Source organism: Sabethes cyaneus, chromosome 2 (genome assembly GCF_943734655.1).
Source record: "Sabethes cyaneus chromosome 2, idSabCyanKW18_F2, whole genome shotgun sequence".
Taxonomy (NCBI): domain Eukaryota; kingdom Metazoa; phylum Arthropoda; class Insecta; order Diptera; family Culicidae; genus Sabethes; species Sabethes cyaneus.
The window spans coordinates 87,329,286-87,342,680 of NC_071354.1; the positions used below are offsets into that span (position 1 = coordinate 87,329,286).

At 41.3% G+C, this 13,395-nt stretch overlaps 1 protein-coding gene across 1 annotated transcript in view; it reads right to left on the reverse strand.

Annotated features, from left to right (window-relative positions):
• The window catches only part of LOC128735654 (putative transcription factor SOX-15), a 99,702-nt gene extending 89,916 nt beyond the window's left edge, over window positions 1-9,786 (reverse strand). Inside the window, exon 1 of the mRNA XM_053830139.1 lies at window positions 9,506-9,786. Within this exon, the coding sequence (XP_053686114.1) occupies window positions 9,506-9,786 (281 nt within the window). The remainder of the gene's footprint in view (window positions 1-9,505) is intronic.
• Window positions 9,787-13,395: the final 3,609 nt, after the last annotated feature.

A 13,395-nucleotide genomic window follows, 5' to 3' on the forward strand; every position in this document is an offset into this window, starting at 1 on the left:
CTATTAGGGTGATACAAATTTTTGTTTTTTTTTAATGCGTCCAAAAAAGTACAGTGTCTCCACAAAAGTTATAGAACACAGTAAAATAAGCAACTTTGCTGTACATAGTAACTATCTATCTCTTACTGGTTGCGAAGTGTAACGATTTTTTTAAAAATGCAGTGAAAATTAAAAAGTTGAGATATCGAAAAGCGGTTACGTCACAATTTATTCCGGTTACGTCACAATTTTGGCGGTTACGCCAAAAAATTCACTCAAATCGATCCTCTAAGATACTGCGATACACGCACAGTCGCTGAGAACATATGATTTCGAGGAGAGCGCGTTTAAACTATTGTACAGCACTGCGCTTCCCTTCAAGTGATCCAACAGTTTTACTGTAAATTCTCAACGAGACCACGTACCGAAAAATACTATGGGCTCAACATTTCAAAAGATAAAAGCCTTCTGAAAATGCAAAACAAACAAGTTTTTCGATTTACCAGTGAGGGTCCCCCTTCAGTTTCTGAATTCAGCTAAAGTACAACATATGACATTTTTAAGTACTCAAAATTGCAAAAGTAGCTCATTTGTTGACATATAAAGTGTCCAGGGTTACATTGACCACGGCTGGACACATTCTAGGAACGTTCCGAATACATCCAGGAAAACGGGCAGTTGCTCACTTAAACCAAACCCCAGAATGTCACCCCGCTATTAACTCAAAATAACAAATTATACAAATAAAAGGAAGACATTTTTTGATTGCTTTGGAATATTATACAAATTTATCAGTATATTACATAGTCATGCATATGTATTGATGATAACTATCATAGTGTTATCAAAAAGTTGAGTTCCGAAGACGTGTCGATTTCTATCTCAAATAGCAAGTAAGACCGTATAACAAAGGTTCCTTTCACCACTAGGTGGATTAAATCAGGTTTTTCCACAAAAAGATGGAGATCGCCTTACCAACGTACAATGAACTAAATTGGCCTCGTTCTCATAGATGGCCGGTTCTTCTCTAACATCACACCATTACGTTCCCTACGGGGTACGGATATTGACCCTGACCATTACCTAATAGCAATATATGTGCACTCAAAACTGTCAACCGTATACCAGACACGTCAAAACCATCCTCCTCGACTGAACATCAGGCAGCTAGATAACCCGTAATCTGCGTAAAACTACGTGCGAATACTGGATGAGATACTGCCTTCTTCCAGGAGTTAGGTGCTTCAAACCACGAAGACGGTTAGGCCAGAATACGCTCGGCCAGCGGGGAGTCACTAGGCGAAAAATCCCGACGTATATGATGAATGATTGATATGATTGGTTTAATGGAAAACGCCAACTAGCGGCGGAATCAAAAAAATTGGTTGGACAAATCATCCGAGCATTCCCACTAGCAAGTACTTGGCCGAATACCGACGAGCAACGAACCAGCTGACGATGATGCTGAGGAGTAAAAAACGCCAAAAGGAGGATAGAGATTATAAAAAGTAAGAAAAGCTATTTTCCGCTAATGACACGCGCAAGTTTTACGAGAAGGTGAACCAAATCCGTAAGGGCTACACACCGAAACCCGACAAGTGGAGGGGTAATGTCCCAGCACGTGATCTCCAAGGAGTCAAATGAAAAATCGGGTTGCTGAAGACGAACAAAGCCGCTAATGGAGACCGCCAATCAGCAGAGCTTTATAAACATGGCCGACAAACGCTGACAACGGCTCTACACTGGGTTATTTCCAAGATTTGGGAGGAGGAATGGATGGAAGTAGTGGTTTGTCCGATCTACAAAAAGGTGAACGCTGGTAAACGTTGCAGACTCTCCCAGATCCTGTCACGTCGGCTGTCACCGATAGCACAGGGTTTCGTAGGGACTTACCAGATGGGGTTCATACGAATTCGGTCAACCACGTACCAAATTTTTATCATCCGACAGATCTTGCAGAAATGTCGCGAGTACAATGTGCTCATTACATCTTTATTGATTTCAAAGCAGCATATGATACTGTCGATAGAGACCAGCTATGGTAGATAATGCACGAACACGGTTTCCGGGTAGAATGACTGTTTCGTTTCGTGAGGTGTTTCGTTTCACCAAACGATTTTCTTGTTAAAATTATTAAGAAAGTTGATTCTGTGGTTGATTTACGAAATAAACTTTCATCGAATCTTAAATTCAAATAAATATGTTCTGTGGGTTTTGAGCATTGATAGAAACTTACTATTTTGTTCCTGTTGGGTACATTTTCCACTGCGACCAGTTATTTGATCTATTGTGACAGGCCCCAGTTTATTGTACACCACATCAGGGTGTCGTATCAATATTAGTATGAGTGATTTCCTCTTGCTGATCGACGGCATTATCCCAATAAGTTATTAAACAACGAATAAAGTTTATTGCCTTATTGGGAGAGTTCATCCATACATCTGAGGGTTGTATTAAAGTCATGTCAAAGAAAGCTTTTCTTTTATGAAGTAGTGACATGCAATAGCATAGTAGATGTTCCGCATTTTCACTTTCTAGGTTGCGCACGTGTCATCTTCTCATTTTCGCAGTTGTTTTAGGTGATATTCACTTGCACAGTGGCCTGTTACGAGGCCACAGTAAGTAAACTTACTATACTCAATAAATGAATAAAATTGGGTTTTTCTAACACAAGTTTCCGATATATTCGTAAGTTCAATCATTGGAACAACTATCGACACTCCTTCCAACTTTATTGCATACCTGTTTTTTTGTCCTAACCCCTGTTTCACTCGTCCTAAACCCTGTTTTTCTGCAACGCCTATTTGACGTAGTTTTTCGTATCGCGATTTTTCCTGTTTTCACCGTTTTTTGTGAGGTTTCCAGGTCTTAAATCTTAATCGATGCTATGGTACTCCTAAAGTATGTAAATGTAAGTGGCTTTGATCACAAATAAAACACCTTGGCAATAATGCCAATGTAACAATAAGGAAAAATCTAAAGCTGAGCAACAATTGAGCGTAAGGTGTGCAATAATAATATTTGAAGATTTTTTTGGTGTGCAAAAATTGGATGCAGAGTTGCTATGCAAAAACACATTTTACACGATTTTTGTAAGGAATTCCACACAGATGGCTTTGGAAACCTATTTTATTTAGTTTAACGGCATAGTAAACAGTGTTGCCAAATAAAATTTGATTTCATTTGTTCAAAATCATCAAATTGCTGTAGACGAGTGCTTAGTTGTGCAACAATTGGTAATTTACCCTATTTCTTCATGGATTTGAAGCGATGACGCTGCTCACGGAGAACATACGCGCCCTTACCGTGTTCTAGCGTGCGGACGTTATTTGGCGGAGTACAAACTGAAAGTGGAGAGTGGCGAAGGCGTATGAATTACAAACTACATGCACTGCACTGCATTCTTTCGGGGCTTACGGTAAACGAGGAGTTTCATTTACGGTACAAAGTGTCTACCACAAGCTGCCATCTTCATCAAAAATATCACACGAGGGAGGATGTAGTCTCTTGGCCGGACCTCAACTCAGCTAATTATGCTAAGTCACTGGAGAAGACTGGATGGATAGGCTAAGATAAACGTTGTATCAAAAACCGCCAACCCTCTCAACATCCCCCAGCTTTGACCGACACAAAATTTTTGGGGGAACGTCAAACGGCGGATCTACTCCAATAATTTCGTTTCCAAAACGGAAAAGCAGGTGATCGCCAAGACCTCGAAAGAACTGAAGAACATGCCGGCATCCCGCTTTTAATAAGGCCGTTCGACAGAGATGAAATCGTAGGATTTGAGGGATATTTTTGTTCTATTGAATTATATTTTGTAGTTTTTTATCACTATTCAAAATTAGTCCATTTTTCTAATGCTCGTACCGAAGAAGCAATTGTTGCTTAAGAGCACAGTGTCAAGCAAAACCCAGGTGAGTCCATTCGGCATTGTATCAATCAATTGAAGCCGTGTCTATCTACTTTATAGATAATTTTGGAAGATGCTTTGAATTTACATAATTTAACTCTTGCAAAAATGAGCCAAAACCAAGATGCTGTTCATTTTGAAACCGAAGCATACAAAAATAAAGTGAAGAGCAAACTACCGAAGAAAATCATCATTCTATTATCAAAATACCGTTGCATCCATACAAGGTCACTGTTTTATGCGCTTTACGGGCGGGAGGAATCATTGAATTCCTTTAATTGAATTTCCTTAATGTGGAGGAGTAGGGGTTTCAACAAGACGATGTAACATACCACACATAACGCAATTAGTTTATTGATAGAAACGTTCGACGTACGAACAATTTCACGTAATGCACCCGTGAATTGGCTTCCATGCGTCATGCGATTTAACACCTTCGGACATTTTTTGGTAGGACTATGTTAAGTCTCTGGACTACGCCGATAAGCCGTAGACAATGGACGCCTTAGAAGACAACATTCGTCACGTTGTCACTGATATTCGACTTGCAAAAAGTTATTGAAAATGGGACTTCCCGATGGAACTTCCTCCGGGCAAGCCGAAAAAGCCACATGCCGGAAATCATATTCCCTTAAAAATGGGGCGTGTGACTTGTAGACAGTGCAATTTTTCTTAATGTAAAATGGGTCTCTAAAATCTGGCCTCAGAAACAACAATTTTATTCTGTCAAAAATCCAGCTTATTGCTGAACACAATTTTTCAACAACAACAAAAAAAAATTTCATTTATTGGATTTATTACGAAATCCAAGTGAAAAGTAGAACTCATCCGCGTCCGAACTCATAATAGCTACCAGGAAATGTCATGCAGTCTACATTTTGGGACAAGCACGGAATTTTCCGACATGTCGATACAACGATTCACAAGTCGATGAAATTCATGATGAAATTAATTTCAGATTGCTTCTACACCCTCTAAATGAAGTAACCACTGAACGAACTGACATGGCACAGGCATTCCACTTTTGATCACACAAGAAAGCGCAAGGAAGCGAACATTTGCTTACAAGGGATCGATCATTTATGTCAAACAGAAAAGACGAAGAAAGAAAGACAAATTTATACAAAAATCATTCCATTTGGAGAAATGAGTAGTGATCAAGGATGGAAAAAATCCCTTCAGCGATCAAGATCTTAAAAGCGATCAGATTCAGATTCATTGACATCACTACTTGAAAGCGATAAACACTTTGTCGTGATCCGTGCAGATTATGACAAACTTCATGTCAGATCATGTTCATTGCATGATTGTGTTAAGAAATATAACAGATACAGACGATTGGTTGTGTGCATCGTATGAATCACAATACAAACAACACGTGTGACCTTTTTTCTCGCAGCTAGGTAAGATGTAACACTGTGATCGACTGCTGAGACTGCTTAGAGAATAAAATCTTGTGATCTACACTAAAGATTCACTATTTGTCATCTGTACGGATCGCGATCTGTGCGTATGGCGATAACTCACAGATTTTATCAAAATCACTGATCTTCCATCCCTGGTAGTGATTGATTATGTAACTTCCAAAAGCAGTTTTATTGTTTGAAACAAAATTTATGTTCATGAAAATATATTCTCTGTGTTCAGATTGGCAAGAAGAATGCAGTGAATAAATTTCTAAAAACAGAGTCTCTGTTTTAGGCCCAAAAACGTCTTTCGAAATTAGGCTTTTCGACGAAAAGCAATCGTTAGCTCATTTCCCCTTAATGGATATTTGTATGAATGTCGAATATATCCTGATATTTCTTTGAACATTGCACAAACAAATAATAAAGCAATTTTGACAATTGCCCGTGTTTATCCATTCCGTGTGCTCTTTTTTCTAGTTGCTTTTTCCTCTATGCGTTGAATATTATTTATATTATATTTTAATTTTCTTGCATCGGGAGTCCATTTTCGCAAAATTATGTTTATTTTAATGGAAACATTTATTTTAAAAACATCTGAACTGCTTTGATCATTTTACAACAAGTTCTATCTATTTAGATTAGTCGCAAAATCGATAAATGATTTTTATTCCCTATTCTACTATAAACATAACGATACATTTGTGGGTGCAAAAGTAAATAAAAAATTATTGCAAAATATTAACTAAAAATATCCCAATAAAGATATTCGTTCTACCGACCGGCAGCAAGTCTCGCGACACCACCACAAAAGTAAGCTAGTTCATGCGATTGAATAAAATCTCGGTATATAAACCAACAATGGACTTAGGTAGGGAACCCTTAAAACAACACAAGCAAACTGAACTAAATGGCAAGGTCAAACAAATCTAAATATCCGACCATTCTCAACGCCGCGACGTAAACACGTCCAGCCGGAACACCTGAAGACAGAAAAAAACTAACCTAGAACGACCGAACGACGGATTGTGGTTGTGCGGAGGCGTGGTGTCACGCGGTGGTATTCGTGAAATTGGTGCAACAATTTCGAAAACAATTGATTATTGTATTAAAATTACCCATGCCGAAGAGGCTTTCGTTTTCCTCCATCGTAAACTATTTGCGAATGAGTAGACAATAACGGCTGAGCTGCTAACTCTACTACTGCGTGCTATGTAGACGAGCCCCCGTTTGTTCTTTGCCTTGTTTGAATGTAGAATCGTATGGGTTTGTTTTGGACTGACTTAATTTTTTATCATTTTCCATTCATTGTGCCCTCCGCTTCCCTTTCCCCGCACACCAATTCATTCATATATGCTCCGTTAAAACCCGAACCGAGATCAAACGCCACTTTGACTTGATGATGTGAAAAATTCTCCACTCACTGACACAGTACTCACGAAAGGTCACTTAGGAATGGAAAACCAGCTGACTTCTAGAGATGTGGGGAAACAATTCAGTTGCGGATTCTACGCAAACTACCGTTTAGTTTGATTTACTTTGTGTGAAATTCTACGCCCCGCCCTTGCGGTTCCGACAGAACAAACAAAAAAGTTCAACAATAGGTCCCGCACCATATTCGTCTTAATCAAATGTCGTCATCAAGATCGGCAGCAGTCCGGGCAAAGCGGCGTGTCGGGGGGGAGCACCGTGCGAATACACAGCCTGCCCACAGAACAAAGAATTCCAGTTAATTTTTGTCTGAGAATTTCCCAGCGGTTGAAGGGCGGTCGTCGGTAAGCAGTTGAGCCGCTTTACTTGTGGAATCTAGAGTAGTAAACTCAGCTGATGTCACAGCTGAGGCAATCACCACCCGGTCCCCATTCCGATACACCCTGTCCAAACCCACTCATCGTCGTCACACTTCCTAAAAGAATTGGCATTGTTGTCTGCCAAGTAGGTAACGTTGCAGCCTGGCCGGGCAGAGGGGCACCGGAGCTGGTAATACGCCGGTATCCCCGGGCAATTCAAGTTACGTACGACTTTGGTTTTGCTGAAGTTGGCCATCAATATCAATTGCTTCTACTGGTATTGTAAAATGTAGATTAATTTCACTTTTTTCCTGTATTCCCTCCTATACCCCATGCGGCAGAGCCTCCCGAAGCGCAAAGGCGGCTGATGGTTTCGCCCCCCGTCAAAAACACTTACTCCAGGCAGAATATGTGGGGACTATTGTAATATTATATGAAAGCCAGCACTGCCAGCAGCAGTGAGGTAAAGCGGGAAATGGCATTGTTTTGGGAAATGTTTACAGCAGAGCTTCTCAATGAAAATTGTTTGTTGATTGTTATTGTTTACCCGAGGGGAAGAAAATTCAAGTTCAAGAGCTTGTTAGCTATGGATTCTGTTACGGCACGGTTCGTAAGAGTCAGAGTCGGAGAAACGGTTTAGTTAATTGTACGCTCACACAAGAGACTAAGAAAGAAAGTGTGTATTGTAAACAGCTTACATCGAGTGTCTGTCTGCGTGAACTTTTTCCGATGTGGTGAAAGATAACGTTTCAGGCTTATCACGCTATAAATATGTTAGAAATAGTAAAAACTGTTGATATCATAGTCATTCATGTACGATGATTACCTTTCAAGTTAATCGTTGAGTTTGATAATATACACTTTACTGATAACCATCGCCAAAAAAATAAGTCTTGCCTTGCTATACAGCATCAAACTAGACGAAGAATATGGAATCTATCCGAAACCTGAAAGGTTAGATCACAATGCTGCCATTCAATACCTCGAAAAGAATTGGAACCTGCACTTAAAATATTGGCATTAGCATATGAGGCTGGAAGTTCTGCAACCGTGCATCGAGGTGAGAAAACGATCTGGACCGTCGGCTTATAAGTAGATAGTGACTCTACGACGATAAACAAAACAAGACAACCCAAACACGACGAACCTTACGTCCAGACTTCAAGCTACTTCCTGGTGAGACAACCATGGCAGATATTTTCAAGCATATGAAACAGTCGAAGTTCGCTAAAAAATATTAGGTTTAGCATCTTCATCTGTGACTTAAGAGAAAAGCAACCTGAAGCTACACAATTGATCCACTTTGTTTTGACAGGATTTGGCATCTTACTATTGCGGAACAAAGACCATGGACTGGTACCGCTAACAATGTGCATGTGGTGCGCAAGGACAAGAACCCTTCCAACGCTAGAGCTCCACCCAGTTTAGAAATATTGGGCCATAATCAAGCGAAACCTGAAGAAGACCCAAAAAAGTATTGGAAGCGAGAAGCCGTTTAAGGCAAACCGGGGTTCTACGGCAAACAAAGTGGATGAGGTGGCTGTACAAAATTCGATGGCAGAGGTTAATCGAAAAGTCCGGCATTTCGGATTTGGTCAGCGAGAAGTTAGTCGCTTGACGATCGCGAGACTTCGCATGACTTAAAGTGACATAACAAAACAGAGAGAAGATTGAGACCGAGAAGTAACTACATTATTGACGTAGGACTATGTAAGGTACACTCAGAATGATTATCACGTTGAAAATACGAGAAAAGTTATATGAACTTTTCCGTTGTGCTTTTCATGTAATATTCATGCATATATTCATGCAAAGTCTAAGTATAGAAAGTATGTAATTTAAAAGGTATTTACTTTTGTAATAGTTTGTGTAGATCCCATACTTACTTTCCAGTCTTAGAAGAGGTTACCAACGCAAACTGAATACGCAAATGTGGTGGAAATTCTTGTTTCATTTCTACGCTTTTTAAGTTTCTTAGGTCTTTGTGAGTGGGTATATAACAGTAATATAACATTGATTTACGAACTTCCGATTACGGAAAGTAGGTAGCTGACGTCTGATTTAATCTAATATAGCTCGTACTAAATCACTTAACAGTTTTACTTCCCGATAACATTCAATGCCATCTTTGATCTATATCTTCGAATATTGTAGTTACCATGCGGTAGCGTTAACCTAACGGACAAGCCGTTGGAGCAGTGGATTCGTCAGCTTACAAGTTGTGAATAAGCACAACCAACAAGCCGCGCCGCTGAAGCTGGTTGGCTTGGGCTTGCAGTCGGCAATATTTATGGTCGCACCAAAACTAAATCGTCGACAGAGAAATTTACAACCTCGCCTACCGATGGAGTCAGTTGCCAGAGGAAACCGAAATGTCCTTTGCTACAAACGTGATTACAACCACATTTTTTGCATACCGCCTTCCTCCCGTCGCGTCATCACCATGTCCTCTAAGGCGCAACCATGTAGCGCAAAGCATTTCACGATCAAAAGTCAGGCCACTTAAGTTATTAAAATTATTATCACAACTTTGCAATCTTGGGTTTTCTCGCTCCTTGCCGCGCACACCGTAGCCGATGGCCCGCTGCTTTGCGAGGAATGCTTTTCCCTCCTGCACTGTGCTGCGCTGCGCTACGGACTCAGCTCCGTTGCACGATCCCTGCTTCCGCACTCCCCAACGAAACTCATCATGCACCATTTCGTGAGGTAGTGTTTGCTAGTCCCACACCCGGTTTCGTCGCACCGAACGATGGTCGTCGTCGTTGTCTAATTCGATCCAATTAAAAATCGCAGCTCAACTGAGAGGGCGGCTTCGATCGATCTGACAGCAACTCCAGTTGTGAACGCGTAAAGTTCAATGGTGCTTTGTCACAACGGCGGCTGAATCCTCGTCTGCTTTGCATGTGTGAAATGATCTCTTCTCTCAATCTTAAACCTAAAGCTGGCTTATTTTCACAGTTATAATGAATGAGATACTTTCATACATTTAATCCATAAAAGTGACACTCGATGATTGGACTTACAAGGGAATAAAGTTTATTTTAATGTAACCATCGACCGACGGAAACCGCCTCCAGCGCATTACGGAACATTGACCTTAAGAGTGCTGTTTTTCTTCACTCACCGGTGTGACCCCTTCCGAAATATCAAACACAGAGCAAAAAATATATATCCGCCAGTTCTATCGTAATTGCCCCACAGCAAATGCCTGTAATAAGCAAGTTACGCGACTATTTAGCGTTGCCACATCGGGAAGCTTCCCTCGTCGTCTTGTTTCTATTAAAACAGTCTTCTATTTGCCGTCAAAGGTGAACCCTAATTTCGACGTACAACTGCGAAGGTGATCAGCGAAGCATAAACGTTAAGATACCTGCTTGTACCTATGCGGGGAAGAATGCCTGTCGGAGCGAGCCCGCAGACCGCTCGATGGCACTCCCGCAAAGCCAACCTCAAAGGGTAGGTAAAATTTCGGTAAACTCTGAATTTCCACCGAAAACATAACCCGACGACGTCTTTCGGCCGGATTCAGAGTCAAAAATTCAGCAATTCAAATGTGTGTATCACCATAAATCTCGTTTGAATTTCAAAAGTCAACAATCCAGCGCAGTATCCTTCTTGAAAGCGTGTCAATTCAACGGACTGTCAAACCGAACAACGAAAGAAAAAAAACGCTGTCCGAACGGTTCTAGAAAAAAGCGCAGCAAAAAAAGTCATTTTTCCGCGTACTGTCAATTTTCTGAACAAGCTGGAAGGGGGAAGATCGTTGTGGTGGAAAAAAGCGGAAAACAGATTCGTCAGCATTCGATTTCGCCGGCTTTTTCAGGCCTTGGGCACAGCCTGACGCTCTGACCATAAAATCAGCATAAAAAATAAGCAAACGAATATCAAATAAGGCGCATTTCGATGCCAGCAGCAAGAAGAAATCGAAAAAGCTGCAACGCAATCGGCTGCCCTCGGTGATTGCGGAACTCGGGCAGAATTTTGCGAGGGGACAATTTTTCCTCTTGATCGCAGAGCTTACAGCAGCAAGGGCGGCGGCGACCGACGGCGGCGTCCTTCGATTGCGACGAGAGCTACCATCTCCAACCGGTCGGTCGGCTGCTGCTGCTGGTCGAGCAGGAGGATTGGATGCGATTATGCATGATTTTCACTGTGCGTTGTGCCCTTGAGGCAGGGCTGCCAGATAGATGGTGGTATTAGAAGATGCAATTGGTAAGCAAATGTTAGATTAATTACAGTTCTAATTGACAGTAAACCGCACTTGCGTTACTTATTTATCATCATAAAGGATTGGTGACTATAAGTCTACATGAACTATTAGTAATCAATTCATAAAAATCTACGTAACAATAGCTTTTGTAAAAACTTATGTCACGGCACGCTGAAGTCAAATAGCTCTTCCTCTTTACAGAAAGTACGTATACAGGAAATGACCGGTTCGTTGAAACCAAGCGCCGTGCAATGGATCCTCTGTTATAAAAAATCGGTTGATAGGAGCGAATGCTCATGAACTTGAACCCGTGGCGCTGCTTACGAAGGATATACGCGCCCTTATCGTGTTCGAGTGGAACGTGCTGCGGACGATATTCGGCGGAGCACAAACTGAAAGTGGAGAGTGGCGGAGGTATAGGAATCACGAGCTACAGGCACTGCTTAGAGAAATTTATTCCTCGCGCATCTGGCGAAAGTCGGTAGGCTACGCAGGGCCGAACACATCGTAAAGGTGCGGGATGCCGGCGACGAAAACAATTTTCTTCGATAACCCCACCAGCATCAGGAACACGGAGCTTAACGTGCAAGACAGGAAAATTGGTAACGGGTGACCCAAGATCGATTTAAATGGAGACGACTGCTTGATACAGCACGAGCTGCCCTGGCTCTATACGGAGCAAACGCTACGAAACACGAATAGTGTGACAATATTTCCGATCAGTCGATTTCACCTAGTCGATTTCACCTAGTAGTAGCACCTAGGTTTGCTTTGGTTTTTAGATGAACATTGTATCGAAGACCGCCAACCCTCTCTTTGATGAACCTTTTTGCCTGCAGTTCAGCAATACGTTAGAGAATGTTGTTGGGAAGGGAATTGTCGACAGATCATCACACTAGAATAAAGTGCGTAGCTCGATGTGTTGGAATAGTCGACGAAGTTGTTTTCAATGACAGCAACCACTATACCCGGAGGCGAATTTATCGACGAATGTCGGGAGTACTACGGCTTTCTCAAGCAACTAGGGGTCAAACATACCTAGTAACCATATGAAGTCTATCTACGTTCACAAGACAGAAAACAACTGCTGCAGGCACGAGATATGGATATTGCGCGAAGAGGACCTACGAGCAGTTGAAGCTTTTGTACGCTTGGTGCTGTGAAACATATTTCGCGGCGGTCAGTAAGATGCACAGTATGGAGGCGAAGGTTGATCCACGATCTCGCGTAACTCACCGGTGAATTCAGTATTCAAAAACGAGAACGTAGACGAGAAAAGTGTCCAGATAGACATCACCCCGTTGATGGGAAACATATTTCCCGAAACCGGTCGGTTTAAAAGGTAAACTATCCGTTTGTAAGAACTATTAGTGTTATGTCCCGTTCACTAAATATTGAGTTATCGGTTCTTACGTTGGCATAAAAATAGTTTTTGTAGTGTCCAGATAGAACTTTCCCTATCCAACGGACCTCCACTGCCGATGCCATCAACGGCCGAGAGATAGATCAGGTCAGACGCATCTTGAAAAGTAGAGTAACATAAAGAAACACTCGGCTGGAGTTCATAAAAATAATAAAAAAGCGGTAGACTCAGAGGCTTACGTCTTAACTAACGCTATTGCTATCAGCGCTATTCCAGAACTCTTTCTCGTGATAAAGAATCCGCTGTTAGTGCTTTAGAGAATTTTCCACAAATAAACTCTGTCGGAAAACTTATTGTCAAATGTGCTGCAACAAACCATCAGTAACCAGCTTATCACCAGCTAACGATAAATAATTAGTTAAGTAATTTCGAAAATCCGATTGCAGAATAGACTGACTAAAACTGCTTAGAAGCTGCTGTCCAAGTAACATTTTTGTTGTATAGTAGCTTATCAAGCATTTGTTCAACGGGAATTAGCTTAACAATAGTTTAATAAGCTATTATACAACAAAAATGTTACTTGGATGGATGTACAGGTTCTAAAAAAACTGGCAACCACGTTAGGTCCGATCAAATCCATTCTGATCGAGTTTTATCTTCTTAGACTTCTTTTTCCTCCACCTTTCCTCTAAGATGCCGCGAAAAGCTGGCAAAACCATCGCTCGCTTATTGGC